Source organism: Cervus elaphus, chromosome 9 (genome assembly GCF_910594005.1).
Source record: "Cervus elaphus chromosome 9, mCerEla1.1, whole genome shotgun sequence".
NCBI classification, from domain to species: domain Eukaryota; kingdom Metazoa; phylum Chordata; class Mammalia; order Artiodactyla; family Cervidae; genus Cervus; species Cervus elaphus.
Genome location: NC_057823.1, coordinates 80,697,600 through 80,714,326, shown reverse-complemented (window position 1 = coordinate 80,714,326; position 16,727 = coordinate 80,697,600). Strand labels below are relative to the sequence as shown.

The following is a 16,727-nucleotide window of genomic DNA, read 5'->3' as shown; positions in this document are numbered from 1 at the left end:
AACAACTGCAGACTTGAGGTCAGAGGCTGCCCGTTAGAGTCTTGGCTCTGACCTTCTTAAGAAATCATTTAGGTAACGCAAGCTGCTAGCGCAGTGCCCGCTACACTGCAGGCCATTAAGAAGTGTTATGAGAAGGAGCTGGGAGCCCTTTACTGCTTTGAGACTCAGTATCCTCATCTGTGGGCTTCCCAAGTGGTAAAGAACCTGCCTGCCAATGCAAGAGACCCGAGAGACGCAGGTTCATTCCCTGGGTGGAGAAGACCCCCTGGAGGAGGGCATGGCAACCACTCCAGTATTCTTGCCTAGAGAATCCCAGGGATAGAGGAGGCTGATGGGCTATAGTCCATGGGGTCACAAAGAGTCAGACAAGACTGAAACGACTTAGCACACACGCATGTGTCTTCATCTGGTGGGGATGATACTGGTACCTGCAAGGTGAGTTGTGAGGACCAAATGAAAACATATCATTAAGAGCTCTTTACACAGATGTAAGTGAACCCTTTTAAAATTAATATATTTTTCAAAAAATTGGAACAATCCATTCCTTTAAAGAAGACTTGAAAAAGAAAAGAAGAGCTCTTTATACAAGGCCAAGTGCTACATAGATATTTGGTATGATTATTATTGGATCAAATTAAAATTCACAGTATTGCTAAGAGTATTGCTACAAATACTTAAAAACAATCATGTGTATTTTTATTAATATCTATCACTACCAGGCTCCTCTGTCCATGGGAGTCTCCAGGTAAGAATACTAGAGTGGGTTGCCATTCCCTTCTCCAGGGGATCTTCCCCACCCAGGGATCGACCCCAGGTCTCCCGCATTGCAGGTGGATTCTTTACCATCTGAGCCACAGGGAAGCCCCCTTCATTCTCCTACGCTGGGGTGGACAGGACCTAGTGGTAATCCTGTGGGACAGGTAGCCAGAGAGGATACGGTTCCCCTAAGACTGCAAGGTCATACAAATGACCAGTATTTGTTGGGGACCCAGGCCTCCAGACCCTCAGTTTAATCTTACCTCCAAACCATGTGGCCAAATTCTTATTTTACCAAAAACACTGCTGGAGACGAGACCTCCAGGCTGTGTAGTGAGAAGTTTACATGGAGAACCACATCTCCATTTGCTCCTTCCCAGCCAAGTGTCTCAGCAGGGACTCTGAGAGTGAATTAATCTTAACCCCACGCTCACATATACAGCAGTCCACCAAAACCGGCTTTGGGATAACTGTAGCTGTTATCCAGCCAACTGCTTGAGAATAGGGTGGTGTGGCCAAGTCAGGGGGTGGGGGCGCTTTACTATACATGGGGCATTGAAGGGGTGACTGATGCTTCTTTTTTTTTTGTCCTAGATCCACCAGGGTCAATCTCCGTATCTTTTTAAAACATATTTTAAAAGTCTTTATTGAATTTTTTTACAATATTGCTTCTGTTTTAGGTTTTATCTTTTGGCCAAGAGGCATGTGGGGTCTTAGCTCCCCAGCCAGGGATCAAATCTGCACCCAAGGCATTGGAAAGACAAAGTCCTATCCACTGGACCACCAGAAAAGTCCTTAAAAAAAAATTCTTTTTATTTCAGTATAGTTGCTTTACAATGTGGCATTAGTTTCTGCTGTATAGAAAAATGAATCAACTATACATATACACATATCCCCTGTTTTTTGGATTTTTCTTCCCTTTTAGGTCGCTAATTGAAGTTTTCTTGAATGTACTTTCTGGTGGTGCTTTCCCTATGTCAGTGCTCCTTAATGATGGGCCACACATCCTTAGGAGAATCTGAAGAAAGATGCTAGACTCACTCCCAAGAAAGGCACACGTGACCAAACTTGGCAACAATCAGACCTTGCGTAACGGCCACCTACCCTCCCTGCCTCAAGCCACACAGCCTTTGCTTCCCCATTCAGCAGGCTACTTTATTCTTTGTCCTTAAACTACTTTTAGGTGAAAGAGGAGGCACAACGTTGGATAAAGGTAGATGAGTCAAAGGCTCTGTAGTGAGAAGTTTAGTGGTGCAACCCTAAAGGAAAGATTCCAGCCCTTTCATGTCTCCATAACTGATCATCTAAGATAGCCACCACTGCAAACTGCAATATATACAGAGTTCAGAGGGGCCAAGAAGTGGTTGTCCCAAGCAGAAGTCATGCTGTTCTGCTGGATATCTAGGGGGAGCTGAAATAGTGCACAGGCTGTGTTTTCCCCCACCTGGACAGTATCCACTTTCTGCTTCTTTTGTTAACAGTATTCCAAGTTTTCTTTGGGAAATCGAAATGTTCTCTCATACTTTCAGGTCACTTGGTTCCCACAGAGCTGACCTCAGTCCCCTTCCTATAGTTGGGCACGTGACTCACGTCTGGACCTTCAGAGAATTCCAATTCCTCCCACCCTGCGACAATGACTGGCTCTCCCAGAAAAGCCAATGAGTCTCAAGCCCAAAGCTTTGTAAAACTGTATGGGGAAGGGTAGGCCCTATTTCTGCTGGGATTGCTAGCCTGGCAGTATGTAAGTCTAGAAGAACAGGGGTCATTTTTTGCTTTGACAGAAAAACCTGTTGACACAAAGGCAAGCAGGAAGGAGAAAAGGAGATTGAGTTTATGTGACATCATTTGAAACTCTGGATCCAGCTGTGCCTGAAGCTAGATTACCCCTGCACTTTGCTTCCAGTTTCTATAGGATTCCTGTCATTGCTGCCAAGGGTTTCTGCTGCTCACTCGTTGTTGGCAGAGGGGCAGGGCTGGGTATTGCCACACTCTCCCTGGCCTGACTTAGAATGTCCACTGGCTGGGCAATGTAGCCTAAGGAGGAATGGATGCAATGTGCTTGGTTTCATTTACCATCAGACCTTGAGAGTTTTTCCTTAGAAATACAGGCTCAGTGTATAGGAAGACCATGGACTGTCCAGTTCATATTCTGAATCTACCTTGAAAAGTCATGAAACATCTTAGATCTTACTTGTCTCTTAACATGGAGAGAATATGAGAGAAGCTATGCTATAAGGTTGCTTTTAAAATTAAATGAGATGATGAATATACAGATGTTTTAGCACACTGTCTGGACTGTTACAGATTCTCTAAGAATGTCAGCTTTGATTACTATTTTATTTGCGGTAGTGGAACCCAACTGCCTAGGATTCTGTGAAGTCACAGAATATCTAAAGTCCCTGGTGTCTACACAGTTTAAAAGCACAGCTTGTTCCCAGTTGGGCAGGAGACACTGAAGTGGGTGGTATCAGCAGTGTTTCTAGCCTGTTGCTAAAACCCCAGGTGTGCTCTTTCACACACAACTATTTACATGATTGTTGGTAAGCCTTGATTTTAGAGGTTGATTTTTAGGCAGGCAAGTGGAAAGATTACTAGGTTTGAGGTTTAAAGTATGGTTCAAAGTATAGTTGCACTCTTTATCTAAGTGTCCCTGGTTCAGTCATTCCCAGAATTTCAGAGAAGACTAAAGTATGAAGATGATAATACTTACTTCACAATCTTTGTGAGGATTAAACATCAAGAAGTGTGTAAAAAGCAGGCACAGAGCAGACACACTACAATAGTACTGGGTTGGCCAGAAAGTGTGTTTGGATTTTAAGTACTTACAGAAAAACCTGAACAAAAACTTACAGAACAAACCTTTTGGCCAACCAGTTATTATTGTGGGACCATCCTGCCCCCAGGCCCCAGCCTCTAATTACCTTCTCTTGGCCTCTTCGTATCGAAGGCGCAATCTGACCTTCTCCGCCAACTGATTGTTGCTGCTGGTACCGAACTGGAGGAAAGAACAGGTCAGGAATTACATGGGTATGCTGGCCAGGGGAGCTGGGTTTCAGGGGCTCCTGAGAGACTTGACAGCTTGTGTGGGAAGGAGCTAAAAATAGTATCCCATTATTGAGCTGGCTGGGTGAATCGCAGGGAAGCTAGTTAGGAGAAAAACATTTTCTTTCCTTCAGGCATGGGAAGAGCCCCCAAAGCACACATTTATTACTTCGAGAAGAGAAGCCGAGGGCTCGGAATATCATCTTGCAGCCCCAAAAGGCTTGGAGCTCATTCAGGTCGTAGGAGTGTGGCGGCCAGCTGGCCAGGAGGAAACGGGCACCGCCACCACACAAGAAAGCCACTCTGGGCCCGCTGGGGAGGGCTCCACCATACTCGGGGAGCCTGCAGTCAGCAGTGCAACACCCACTGACAAGAAGGTCCTAGAACTTGGAAGAAGGCACACGGTTCCTTCAACACAGGTGGCCTGTAGCTGGACAATGGGTGGTGTGAGGATGGAGGGGGCAGCCCCACTGGCCATGCCAGTTTGTCAAGAACTACGAGGCTCACCCCATCAGACATGAATGGAGCTTCTCCTCACAGGTGGGAACACGACTGTAGAAACCACATAGAAGAGCATTTAGCCATGGAGCCTCGTTCACTCCATGTCACCTGCTCCAAGAAAACGAAAGCTCTTCAAAGTTGCAGATTGCCGTGGGTCAGTCCTGCTCTGAGGCTTTCAGAAGCCATGTCTGGACAGCACTTGTGCTATTCATTACTCTAACCAGGGCTGAGCTTTTGAACTGGGAGGCGAGCAGCTGTCTGAAAGCCACATGCATTGCTCTGGGCTGAACAGGAGGGAACTATCTTCTGCCTCTCAGCTGGTGAGACGGAAACAGAATGGCGCTGCTAATCCGCACAAGGAAAACCTAAGAAAGACCCCCTGGTCCTTCAAACATGCTTTCTGTGCAGCATCTAGAGATGCATTCCCATGACCAGCAAGTCAGGGCTGGCTACCCCTCCACGTCGTCATCTCATGTCATCAGGAGGCCAAGAGGGCTGCAAGAGAACGCGCTCTGGAAGGCTGGGGCAGCACCCAGGCTCAGAGAGAGCCCCGGCCAGCTCCTCGGGCGAGTAACAGGAAGGGTACTCTGTCGCTCGGGGCCCCGGTGGCACATGCTGTGTACTCACGCCTCCCGAGATGTCCGTCTGGGAGCTCACGTCCAGGTACTGTTTCGGCAGTGGGAAACCCGAACTCTCCAGGGAGCTGCTGCTGGACCACAGGTCAGAGTGGGAGCCTCTGTCGGTGCGGAAGCCGTCCTTCAGCATGGCGAGGCTCTGGAGCAGGGAGGGCAGACTTAGCAACACCCCCTCCATGGAGGGTGCTCTGGGTCTGTCTCTCTAGGAATCTACAAGGGGCCCTGACACCCCACTACTCCTGTAAAGAGCTACCAGTGGGTGGGGGTATCAACTAGGTGCCAGGCACTGTGCTGGGCCCCTTACAGGGGAGAAACCAGTGTGGACAATGGCTTCGGAGCTGCACGGCCTGAGTTGGGATCGCCTGCTCTGCCACTTCTAGCTGTGTGCTCTGACCTTGTTGATTAACCTCTCTGTGCCTCAGTTTGTTTTCCTACAAAATGGGAATAACCATGGGTCCTATCTCATAGGGCGATCATACTGACTTTCATATTGTTCAAACAAGATGACCAGTGTAAAGCACTGGTTTAGTCAATACTTAATAACTGTCCGTTTTACCATGATCTCATTTAATCCTGACTGCAATCTTACAAGGAATAACCTGTGATTATCCCCATTTGGGGCTTCCCCGGTGGTGGCTCAGTGGTAAAGAATCTGCCTGCAGTGCAGGAGCCGCAGGAAGCCCGGGTTTGATCCCTGGGTCAGGAAGAATCCCTGGAGAAGGGCATGGCAACCCGCTTTAGAGAATCCCATGGACAGAGGAGCCTGGTGGGCTACAGTCTATAGGGTTGCAAAGAGTTGGACACGACCGAAGTGACTGAGCAGGCACGTGTGCACCCCCATTTTATCCATGAAGGAGCTGTTACCTGGAGAAGCTGGCAACTGACAGAGCCAGGATTTGGTCCTGGTCTGTCTGACTTAAGGCTTGGCACGCATAACTGCTCGGCATGAATGGAACATGCCTCACTATCCACTGATGCCTGGGTTCAGTGTTTGTGCTGGGCTGCGGTCCTGGCAGGGGCTTTGAAATTATTCTCTTTGTCACAGAGTGTAAAGCTTCCCTCATCAAGTCATTTACAACACCCTGAGCTTAATTGCTCGTCTGCCCGTGGGACCGAAAATAGAATATCTCAGAGGTCCAGGCAGTTCCGCTGAGGGTGGGCGGGATGTACAGCAGTTAAGAGCACGGGCTTCTGAGTTAGGTGTTGACGGGGTTGAATCTTGGCTCTAGTGCCTACTCTCTGATCTGCGCGTCTTTTGCTGTATGCTGGGGATAACCTAGCACTGATATAAGGGGAAAGCGAGGCACAGTACATCACCACTATCCCCATTTGTCAGTTCCCAGCACAGAGTCGGAACACGCAATGAAATGCTTACAAGGATGCTCCATTTTGATGCCAAGGTTAGCGATGTTGAAGCCAGCTCCCGCCATTTGGTTCTGTAAACCAGACGGCTAGAGTTGGTAGCCAGGATGTGACCTTTAAACTAGACCAGAGGGCTTCTGTTCTGGCTCTGCCACTGACACTGGCTGTGTGACCTTAGGCAAGTCACTTCATGCTTCTGAACCTCCATTCTCTTCTCTATAAAATGAGACTAAAAGCCCAAGAGAACTACAGAAGAGAACTCAGGGATCTGGCAGCACATGGAAATAGCCCACCTGAGTCCTGCTTGGCACAGAAAGGTGCCCGGGAGAAACTGGGATGGGGCCTCCGTCACTGGGAGGTCTTGTACCTTAATGAGATCTTGCTTTTCCTTTTCTCCACAGGTGATGGCCTTTTTGATGGCTTTTGTTTCTCTCAGAACAGCCTGAGCTTCATCCAGTTTGTAGCTGCCCTGAGCATCTGACATCTTCTTATCGATTCTAGGAGACAGTCAGGGGGAAAGGTCAGACAAAAATAGGGTGATGGATGGGGTTCACCCAGGGAAGAAACACAGACCACAGAGCTTTAGTCCTGAAAGAAGTCTCCTCTCTGCCCCTTCTTCTTCAGGTCCTGCCTATTGGATAAAGCACAGAAGGTCCCTGTCAAATTGCAAATGTCAGTGTTAGGCTGCAGAAGCAACACCATTCTTGAAGTCAGCTCTTCGTGAAAGCCTTCCCTGATCATCTCCCTGAGTCTCCAGGCTGGGCTAGATGTTCTCATAACATATCTTGTAGGGCTGTGACATTGCACTCGGTATGTTGTGTTATAATTAATAATTTATGTGGTGGTGTCATCTGATAAGCTTGAATATGTTTGAGTAGTTTTATTATATAGCACAGAACCATACTTCTTTTTTTTTTAATGTGATCTTCTTTTCCAAATATTTATTTATTTGGCTGAACTGGTCTTAGTTGAGGCGTGTGGGATCTAGTTCCCCGACCAGAGATAAAACCCAGGTCCCTGCACTGGGAGTGTGCAGTCTTAGCCGTTGGACCACCAGGGAAGTCCCTTTTTTCTCCTTTTAACATTATTTTATTTTGCTGAATGAAAGTCTTTCAATTCTATAGTGCTTTACAATTTTCAAAAGGGTTCACTCACACACATGATTTCATATAATCCCATAATAATGCCTTTTTGCCCTCTACCCCTATGCTGTCCCTTCCCCCTTCCCTCTCCCCGCTGGTAACCACAGTTTTTTCTCTATATCTGTGAATCTGCTTCTTTCTTATTATGCTCAAAGTTTGTTGTATGTAATATCGTATAGGATTTGTCCTTCTCTGTCGGACTTATTTCACTTAGCATAATGCCAAGTCCATCGGTGTCATTGCAAATGGCAAAATTTTATTCTTCTCTATGACTAATATTCTATTGTATATATGTACCAAATCTTTATCATTTATCTGTTGATGGATACTTAGATTGCTTCCATATCTTAGTAATGGTAAACACTGTTGCTATGAACACTAGGGTGTGTGTATCTTTTTCAAATAGTGATTTTTAAGATATATATCCAGGAGAGGAACTACTAGGTCATGTGGTAGCTCTATTTTTAGTTTTTTGAGAAATCTTCATACTGTTCGCCATCGTGGCTGCACCAGTTTACATTCCCACCAACGGTGTACAAGGATTCCCCTTTTTCCACATCCTCACAAACGTTTGTGTTCTTTCTGATGATGACCACTCTGACTGGTGTGAGGCAATCCTTTTACATTTCCCTGAAGATTAGGGATGGTGAGCATCTTTCCGTGTTCCCTAACTCAGGTCTCTCAACCTCGGGGTTCCTGGGCGGGATCACTCTCTGTTGTTGGGGCTGTCCTGCGCACTGTGGGATGTTTAGTAGCGCCCCTGGCATCTTCCCACTCGATGCCGGCAGCGTCTGGACCTTGAGTCGTGACAACCTGAAACTGTCTCCACACTTGACCTAATGACCCTTGGATGGAGGAGCAAGTCACCGCTGCTGAGAACCACGGCCTTTAACGAGCATTTGTTGGGTTTCCCTGGTGGCTCAGGGGTAGAGAATCCATCTGCCAGTTCGATCTCTGGTCTGGGAAGATCCCACATGCCACGGAGCCACAAAGCCCATGTGCCACAACTACTGAGCCTGTGTTCTAGGGTCCAGGAGCTGCAACTACTGAAGCCCGTCCACCCCTGAACCTGTGCTCTGCAACAAGAGAAGCCACTGCAGTGAGAAGCCTGTGCACTGCAACTAGAGAGCAGCCCCTGCTTGCCACAAAAAGGGAAAAGCCAGTGAAGCAACGAAGACCCAACATAGCCAAAAGTAAATAAATAAGCAAACTATTTTTAAAAGTATAATGATAATTTTAAAAAAAAAGCATTCGTTGAAGTTAATGGCCACACGAAGGAAAGGTTAGAAGGATGAAGAAACCTCTTGCTACCACTTAGTAGCATGACCTTGGGCATGACCCTCGTGTACACGGAGCCTCAGCTTCCTCCTCTGAAAAAAACCTAGATAATGCCATATGCCTTGCCCATGTTCACCGAGCTGTGAGCCATGTTCAAAGGGAGAAGGTTGGAACATGAGGTGGGGAGCTAGGAAGTATAAGACAAATGTGAGGGGTTATAGTACTTCCAGACTGGGGAGTCTGCCGGCTCATCCAGGCCCTACACACAGGTTCATTTTGATAGAGGAAGATGGGGGTGAAGGGGAACAATGCCATTTTCTGAAGGTCAAACGAATCCTATTGGTGGGGGCATCCAGCCCTCTTGGAGAAGGAGAGCTGTGCCGTGGACAAGGCTTTGAGTGCAGAGAGAAATGTTAACTGCTTCACACCTTCATCAAAATCCAGGGCGGAGGTTTAAGTTCCCAGTGAAGAAAAGGAAGTTTTGTAGTCTGAGGGAACACCACAAACCTATTATTTCAGCATGAGAAACCACTCCGAGGCATGCTTTTCTGGCCTTCTAGAGGCCGAAGTGTCCTGGGCTAAATATAACCTGAGTGGGGAATCACAGGTTCTTATCCTGTCCTCCTTGTCTGAAAGCGGGGAAGGGTAAGGAGACTTGTCTCACGGCCCCATCCCTTCAGCTTCCTCCTCGGAGGAAGACAAAGCCCCAGTTATGTCTCCCCGCTAAAAATAGCCTGTCTATGCCTTTCGAGGACTTGGGCCTGGGTGAGCCTGCCAGATCGGCTAAGACTGGTCTCAGATAGAGTTTGAAAACTTCGTCTACAGGGAGCTTTCCCAACAAAGGCCTGACCAACATGCTTGGTGGAGAGGAAGCTCCCCCTAGAGCTGAATGTCCCGGGGCCGGAGATGGCCCTATCCCAAATGGAAAGGGGGTGCAGGGGAGATGTTGTATTGTCTGAACCTGGCCGGGGGCTGGGGGCTCTGGGCAGGGGGCTGTTCCCAGCTGTCCCCTGCCAACCGGGTAAGGGTGGCTTTGAATCCTCAGCAGGAAGAGACAGAAGTGGTCTATCTTCGGGGCCTGGGGCATGTCACATGGCTTCTACCTAACTGCTCTCAGGGGCCTTAGCAACCCAGGCTCTGGAATTTGGCTCCAGAGAGGAGCTCGGACTCTCGGGGACTGGGGAGTAGGGGGAGTGGAAAAAAGGGTTACCATTATGCACTCAGTGAATGAATCTTTTTTTTGTTTTGTTTTAAAGGGAAAGAAAAGTTGCTTGGTTGGTGGGAAGGAGAGGGTGTGTATGTGCTGGGAGGGGTGGGGAGCGGGACACGTGTGTTTTAGGATTTCCAAATTACACGGCTGTCCTTTTTCTAAGCACTTGAGACAGTCACACCCGGCAGCCACAGAGAAGCAGGGCAAAGGCTCTGATGGTAGCCGGCTCCTCTGGGTCTTTTCCAGACAACTCTCACTGGGCAGGGTGGCTCTGGGGAGCAGCAGAGAGATGCTGTCCTGCCCACCGCCCCCAGGGATGGTATGCCTAGTCTTCCTTATTTACGAGGGCCCAAGGCAGCTGATGGGGCCAAATCCCTGGCTTTGGTCCTGATTTTTCTTTTCAGTCTTTTCTGAGAGGTCTGCTTCCATCCTCAGCAACCTTTTTCTCTTTTTAAAATTGGGTTTGCTGACCATGTGTGTGTGCTAAGGCACTTCAGTCATGTTTGACTCTGACACCATGAATTGTAGCCCGCCAGGCTCCTCTGGCCATGGGATTCTCCAGGTAAGAATCCTGGAGTGGGTTGCCATGCCCTCCTCCAGGGGGTCTTCCTGACCCAGGGACTGAATCTGTGTCCCTTGTGTCTCCTGCATTGGCAGGCAGGGTCTTTACCACTAGTGCCATCTGGGAAGCCCCTTGCTGACCATGAACCAAATGAGTTTTAGCTTCCTCCAGGTTCCACAAAGAGATGATGCTAAGTGACTGGACAGTTCCCCAGTGGACACTGAATGCAGTCCCTTGGGAGAAAGAAAGGGGCCTGATGTTTTCGGGGCCTGGGGGGTTTATCTGGGATGATGCCAGGAAGGCAGGTATAAGGACGTGAGTTTCAAAAACCAAGAGTCCGAGGTCTAGCACCAACACTCTTGAGCTGGGCTCTATTTGCAGCCCCATCAAGTACCCTGGCCTATAAAAAGAAGCAGAATAAAAGCTGCTTGAGTAGAGACAATGGAAGGAGGTGACTGGTGCCCAGGGCGAAGGCACAGTTCATGTGAGTTCCTTCCCAAGTCCCAACAGCCAACTAGCTAGAGGTCACCACCCCCTTCAGCTCACCGGGTTTTCCCTACGTGCCAGGTACGGTCATGCGCTTGACGCAGATTTTCCAATTCAATATTTACAATATCCTATTTTTCAGATAAAGAAACAGAAGCTCAAGGGGATGAAGCAAACCACTTTTTCATGTTCCCTGGGAACTAAGACTTGAACCTAGGCCATCCGCCCCTGGCAGTGACATTCCTAACCCTCTCTGCCAAGGTGCGCATTAGAGCAGAAACCTTCCTCCACTGGGAACACGGGGGCGGCTTCCGGCCCAGGAGCCCTGAAAGGCGGTCTTATCTGGGCCTGATATCAAAGGGGTGGGGGTGGGCTGGCTGAGGGAGGGGGAGAAAAGGAGTCTTGTCTTTGGGGTTTCAGCGTCAGCTTACCAAGCAACAAGAATGATCAATGCTGCTACAGGGTGACAAAGTGGTAAAACAGGTTTGTGGTGGCTCAGAGAATAATGGCAAGTGTTTTAACCAGAAGCTCCAGAGCACCTAGGAGTTGGGGGGGCGGAGGCGCGGGCACGCGGTGGTGGGGGAGTCATTGGAGGAGGGGGGAGGGAAGGAAGGAAGAGGAAGGGGGAGGACCCCTGCTCTGAGAGTGAGTAACCCTTAAACTATGTGCTCAGAACCTGCTCCACTGCCTTGGAAGATTCATGAGGCTATTTGCTTTACAGGAATTTTCTGAACTCACATTACTGCCCCCGATTGCCCTTGGCACCACTGGAGATTACTAAGAAGCATGAAGTGTGGCCCCTTGTCCTAATGAGACTAGAAACTGGCTTGAGAAACAGGACTGGCATATGTATATACACACACCCAAACAATATTTATCTATATAAACACAAAGCCATAACACATAACACAAAAAGGTACTCAATGCAATCTATAATACAGAGCCCTATTTCCTTATATCCTGGTGGCTCACCTGGACAATAGGGGTCTGGGAAGTGGGGATATGTGAATAGGAACCCACCGGCCCCTTTGGTCAACTCCCCTCGAGAGCTGGACTATAAAGAAAGCTGAGCGCCGAAGAACTGATGCTTTTGAACTTGTGGTGTTGGAGAAGACTCTTTAGAGTCCCTTGGATTGCCAGGAGATCCAACCAGTCCATCCTAAAGGAAATCAGTCCTGAGTGTTCTTTGGAAGGACTGATGTTGAAGCTGAAACTTCAATAATTTGGCCACCTGATGTGAAGAACTGACTCATTTGAAAAGACCCTGATGCTGGGAAAGATTGAAGGCGGGAGGAGAAGGGGACGACAGAGGATGAGATGGTTGGATGGCATCACTGACTCAATGGACATGAGTTTGAGTAAACTCTGGGAGTTGGTGATGGACAGGGATTTGGTGATGGACAGGGAGCCCTGGCGTGCTGCAGTCCATGGGGCTGCAGAGTCGGACACGACTGAGTGACTGAACTGAACTGAACAATTCCCCTCGATTCATAGGGCTTGGAGATAAACACCCAAAGGCTTGGGGCTGTGGCCAAGAGTAGTGAGAGTGGCTTGAAGTCTGGAGAATGAGGAGAAGGTACAGTCAGTGAGAGTGAGACAGCAGTGTCTGGAGAAGATGCTGTCTGTGTACAGGTGATCTCTCTGGGAATCTAAGTGGATAGCCCTTAGAACAGAGACATCTACTGACCACCCTCTTTGGAGCTTCCAGGAGGGCTGTGAGGCACCTCTGTAATGACTGTCCCATGAGCCGATCACATGTACTAAACATGACTCAAGGCACAAGTCTCAGTGATATGAGTGGTTTAATAACAACAATAAGCTGACACTCAGGAACATGGACTAGGTGCTTCAGTTTCCCCATCTATACAATGGAGTCAGCTAAAGCACATTCTTTACAGAGTTGTCACGAGGGGTCACCCAGATAGAAACACTGGAAGTGATCTCTGGCATGGACTACCTGCTCAATAAATCTCTGCTAGTATAATCATAAAAGTGACAAGGAGCACATCTTCTCTAAGGAACAAGAGAACTGCATGTTCGTGGCTGCAAGTCAGTCTCTAAGAGGGAAAACTACATGTGGTCAAAGTTCTGGAAATCTCTTCAGTCACCTGCAAAGCACAGTGTGCATGGCATGGTGCCCACTCTTTCAGAAATCCATTTGTTGTGGAAGGGATCCTTGTTTCTTCTGGGAACGCACAAGCCAGAGTCACTGCTCACTTTGGGGGCCACGGAAAGAGCTGGTTTTGTCCATGTGCGTGTCAGGTTCTCCCCCATCTACAGCAGGGGAGGAGTCAGGTACACAGACATGCCTGGCGATAACTCATTTCTGTGGCTGGCAAAACTCAACTGAATGGAACAGACTTTAACGACTTCAGGAATGCAGAGGACCGTGAGAACCTGAATCGGAAATGATTCCCCTTTTCTCTTTCTAAACCGCAGCCTTGGGGAACAGTCTTCAGTAGAATAGAACTGGAACTGAACAATTAGAAAGCCCCGTTTCAAGGAGGGTAGAGAGAGAATGAGGGAGAGGGGGACAGAGAGGGCGGGAGGAGAGCACAGACGAGGGTAGTCCCCACACCCTGCACAAGATGACTTACTTCTTCAGGGTCTGAAAGCCACGCTCTTTGAACTGAAGCTCCTGTTGGAGATGAACCATCTCTCTCTTCAGCTTGTTAACCTGGATGGCAGAAGACCACACGGAGGGGCAGAGGTTGATGTTGACCCAGAGCCCCCAGCTGCCCCTGCATATGACTCAGGTCAGCACCCCCTGGGCACCCCTCACTGATGTTGCTGGGGTCTCAGCAGCTGCCCACTTGGTCGGCCTCCCAGTCCAGTGGTCCTGGAGGTCCTTCCTAGCCAGCCCTCGCTCCGAGGAAACAGGAAGTTGACCGGACCTGGCTGACCTGGGCTACAGTCTGGCCTTCCCCGTGACTACTTGGCTGGCTTCTCTCAAGTCACATCGTTGCTTCTGTGAGCCTCCCTTTCCTGTTTCTGACAGAGGACGATAAGGGCGATTTCCTGGGTTGGGGATTACTTAAAGCAGGTACTACATTCACTATTGTAGGGCAGGGAGGCGAGAGGCAGCATAGTACCTTTATAGGCACGACCTGGCCGGGAAGCCAGCTGTAGCCTACAGAAATGCTTTGGCTTGCAGTCTTACTAAATTTTTAAAAATTAGTTGCCTATGGGCGTCCCTGGTGGCTCGGTGGTAAAGTATCCACCTGCCAAAGCCAGGAGACACAGGGAGCAACTAAGCCTGCATACCATAACTACTGAGCCCGTGCTCTAGAACCTGGGAAGTACAACTACTGAGCCCACGGGCTTCAGGGTGCAATAACTGAAGCCCCCTCGCCCTAGAGCCCATGCTCTGCAACAAGAGAAGCCCATGCACCACAACTAATGTGTAGCCCCGTTCGCTGTGACTACGGGAAAGCCCGCGCAGACCAGCATAGCCAAAAATAAATAAATAAAAATTTAAAAAAATTTGTTGCTAATAATTAAATATTGAGCTATTTCGTATAGTAGGCCTAGATACACAGTATTCTTCAAAATACTTGAAGATGTGCCAATGCGGAGCCCATGTTCCAGCATGGGCACAAGAGCTCAGGGCTAAAATCCCACTACTCCTTTAGACGAGACATAACCTCCTAGGCTACACAGGCCTCTACTGCCTCATCCCTAGCCCCTTCTCCCCTTTCATATTTTCTTACAGGCATCTGGATTTGTAGACCTAAACCCCTGTTCACAGCACTGACTTCACCTTGAGCAAGTCATTTAAGTGCTGGTCTTCAGTCAGTCAGTAAAGGGGGACTAAAACCATCTGTCCCCCAAGGTAAGCAGGAAGTAATTAAATACGACAATGCAGAACAAGCAGTGGTTAGGAAGAGAGCACCGTCCATGAAGAAATTTGGGGTAAGCCTGAGTCCACTGTGACCTTGAGCAAGTTACTTAATTCCGCCAAGCCTCTGTTGGCTCGTCTTTAAAACGCAGATATTGACAGTGGCTACTTCACAGGATTGTTGCGAGGGCATGAGGTGTCACTCATGAACCACTTAGCACTACGCCTGGTTACAGTGACTGCCTGTGAAAGGGTGGCTGCTATCAACACAGCTACTAGTAAAACGAGGGCTCCTACAGCCGCTGCTATTGTCATGTAGGGGCTAGTTCGTCAGCACCAGCTGTCACTGCCTGGTTGGAGCATCTACTCTGGTCTGGTGGGTAGGCTCTTAGCCAAAAGCTGCCTCCGGGACCCCCATCAATAGCATAAGCAGAGAGGACCTACCCGGGATTTTGCTGTGGCAATTTCAGCCTTCAGAATCTCAGGGTCATACTTAGAGCTGGATGACGAACCAGAGACCACTGCAAAAAGAGAAAAAGGAATTCTGTAGATGAAACATTATTTTGGTCAAGTTGGCTTATTTGGCCATCTAGATAAATCCAGAAAGGAATGACTATTAGTGAACAACCTAAATGTCCAACAAAGGGGAATTTGTTAAATAAATAGGGTATACATATAAAATGAGGACTGTACAACATAAGTGATTTATTTATTTTTTTTTTTACATTTAAAGTGTTGATTTAATATATTTATATATTTCAAAAATATTACCACCACTGTGTTAGCTAACACCTTCATCACACTGCATAGCTGCCATTTCTTTTTAGTGGTGAGAACATAAGTGATTTAAAACGATGGTGTAGGGACTTCCTTGGTGGTCCACTTGGTGACGACTCTGCACTTCCATTGGAGGGGGTGCAGGTTTGATCTCTGGTAGGGGAACGAAGATTCTTCATGCTACGTGCATGGCAAAAACCAAACAAACAAATAAATGATGGTGCTAAAAATAAAGGATACTAAATATTTAGGAGATCCCCAAAGTTACTGTTAAATAAAAAACAGTAACTTATGAAAAACTATAAAGAAAGAATAAATTTGAAAATATACAGAGGTAACACACACACACATATGTGGAAGAAGACAAGAAAGAAATAGACTAAAAAGATAATATTTATATTTAGAGATTTGGATGATGAATAAAATTAATTTTCATCTTTGTATTTTTCTATCTTTTCTACAATTTCTAACACAAACATAATTTTCTAATCAGAAGAAATGACTAAAAATATCATTTAATGTACTTTACGATATTAACGTACATTTGAAAAGGAAAATAAATTACCTGTAACCCTATCATCCTAATACAATTATCTTCTCTTCAAGTTACCTTTCAATGTTTACCTACAGTTCTGTCATACACAGGTATACCTCAGAAATATTGTGGGTTTGGTTCCAGACTCCCATAATAAAGGGATTATAGAAACAAAGCGATTATCACAATAAAGTGAGTCACAAGAATTTTTTTGTTTCCCAGTGCCTATAAAAGCTCTGTTTACACTATTGCAATCTGTTAAATGTGCAATAGCATTATGCCTTAAAAAATGTACATACTTTAATAAAAAAAAAAATACTTTATTGCTAAAAAATGTTAACCATCATCTGACAATGCCAGGTTGCCCCAAACCTTCGATCTGTAAAATCCACAATCTCTGTGAAGTGCAATAAAACGAGGTATGCCTGCAGCTGTAATCTTAGTGCATTTTAAAAATAGAATTTCTTTGTGTCTTGATAAAGGATTTTAAGGCTTACAAAAATGGACACAGAGTGATCCATCTAAAAGGAAGGAAAATGAAATAAATGTACAGCAAGAGTGAGGAAGCCAGTGGCGTGAAGCTGGGCTCACTGCATGGCATGA

The 16,727-nt window shown here is 47.3% G+C and overlaps 1 protein-coding gene across 1 annotated transcript in view; it reads right to left on the bottom strand.

Moving 5' to 3' along the window:
• Positions 1 to 16,727, bottom strand: part of WWC1 (WW and C2 domain containing 1) — a 156,439-nt gene that overhangs the window by 44,923 nt on the left and 94,789 nt on the right. Inside the window, exons 4-8 of the mRNA XM_043913493.1 lie at positions 15,257 to 15,333; positions 13,572 to 13,651; positions 6,664 to 6,793; positions 4,927 to 5,073; positions 3,678 to 3,751 (exon numbers count right to left, since the gene is read on the bottom strand). Of these exons, the coding sequence (XP_043769428.1) occupies positions 3,678 to 3,751; positions 4,927 to 5,073; positions 6,664 to 6,793; positions 13,572 to 13,651; positions 15,257 to 15,333 (508 nt within the window). The remainder of the gene's footprint in view (positions 1 to 3,677; positions 3,752 to 4,926; positions 5,074 to 6,663; positions 6,794 to 13,571; positions 13,652 to 15,256; positions 15,334 to 16,727) is intronic.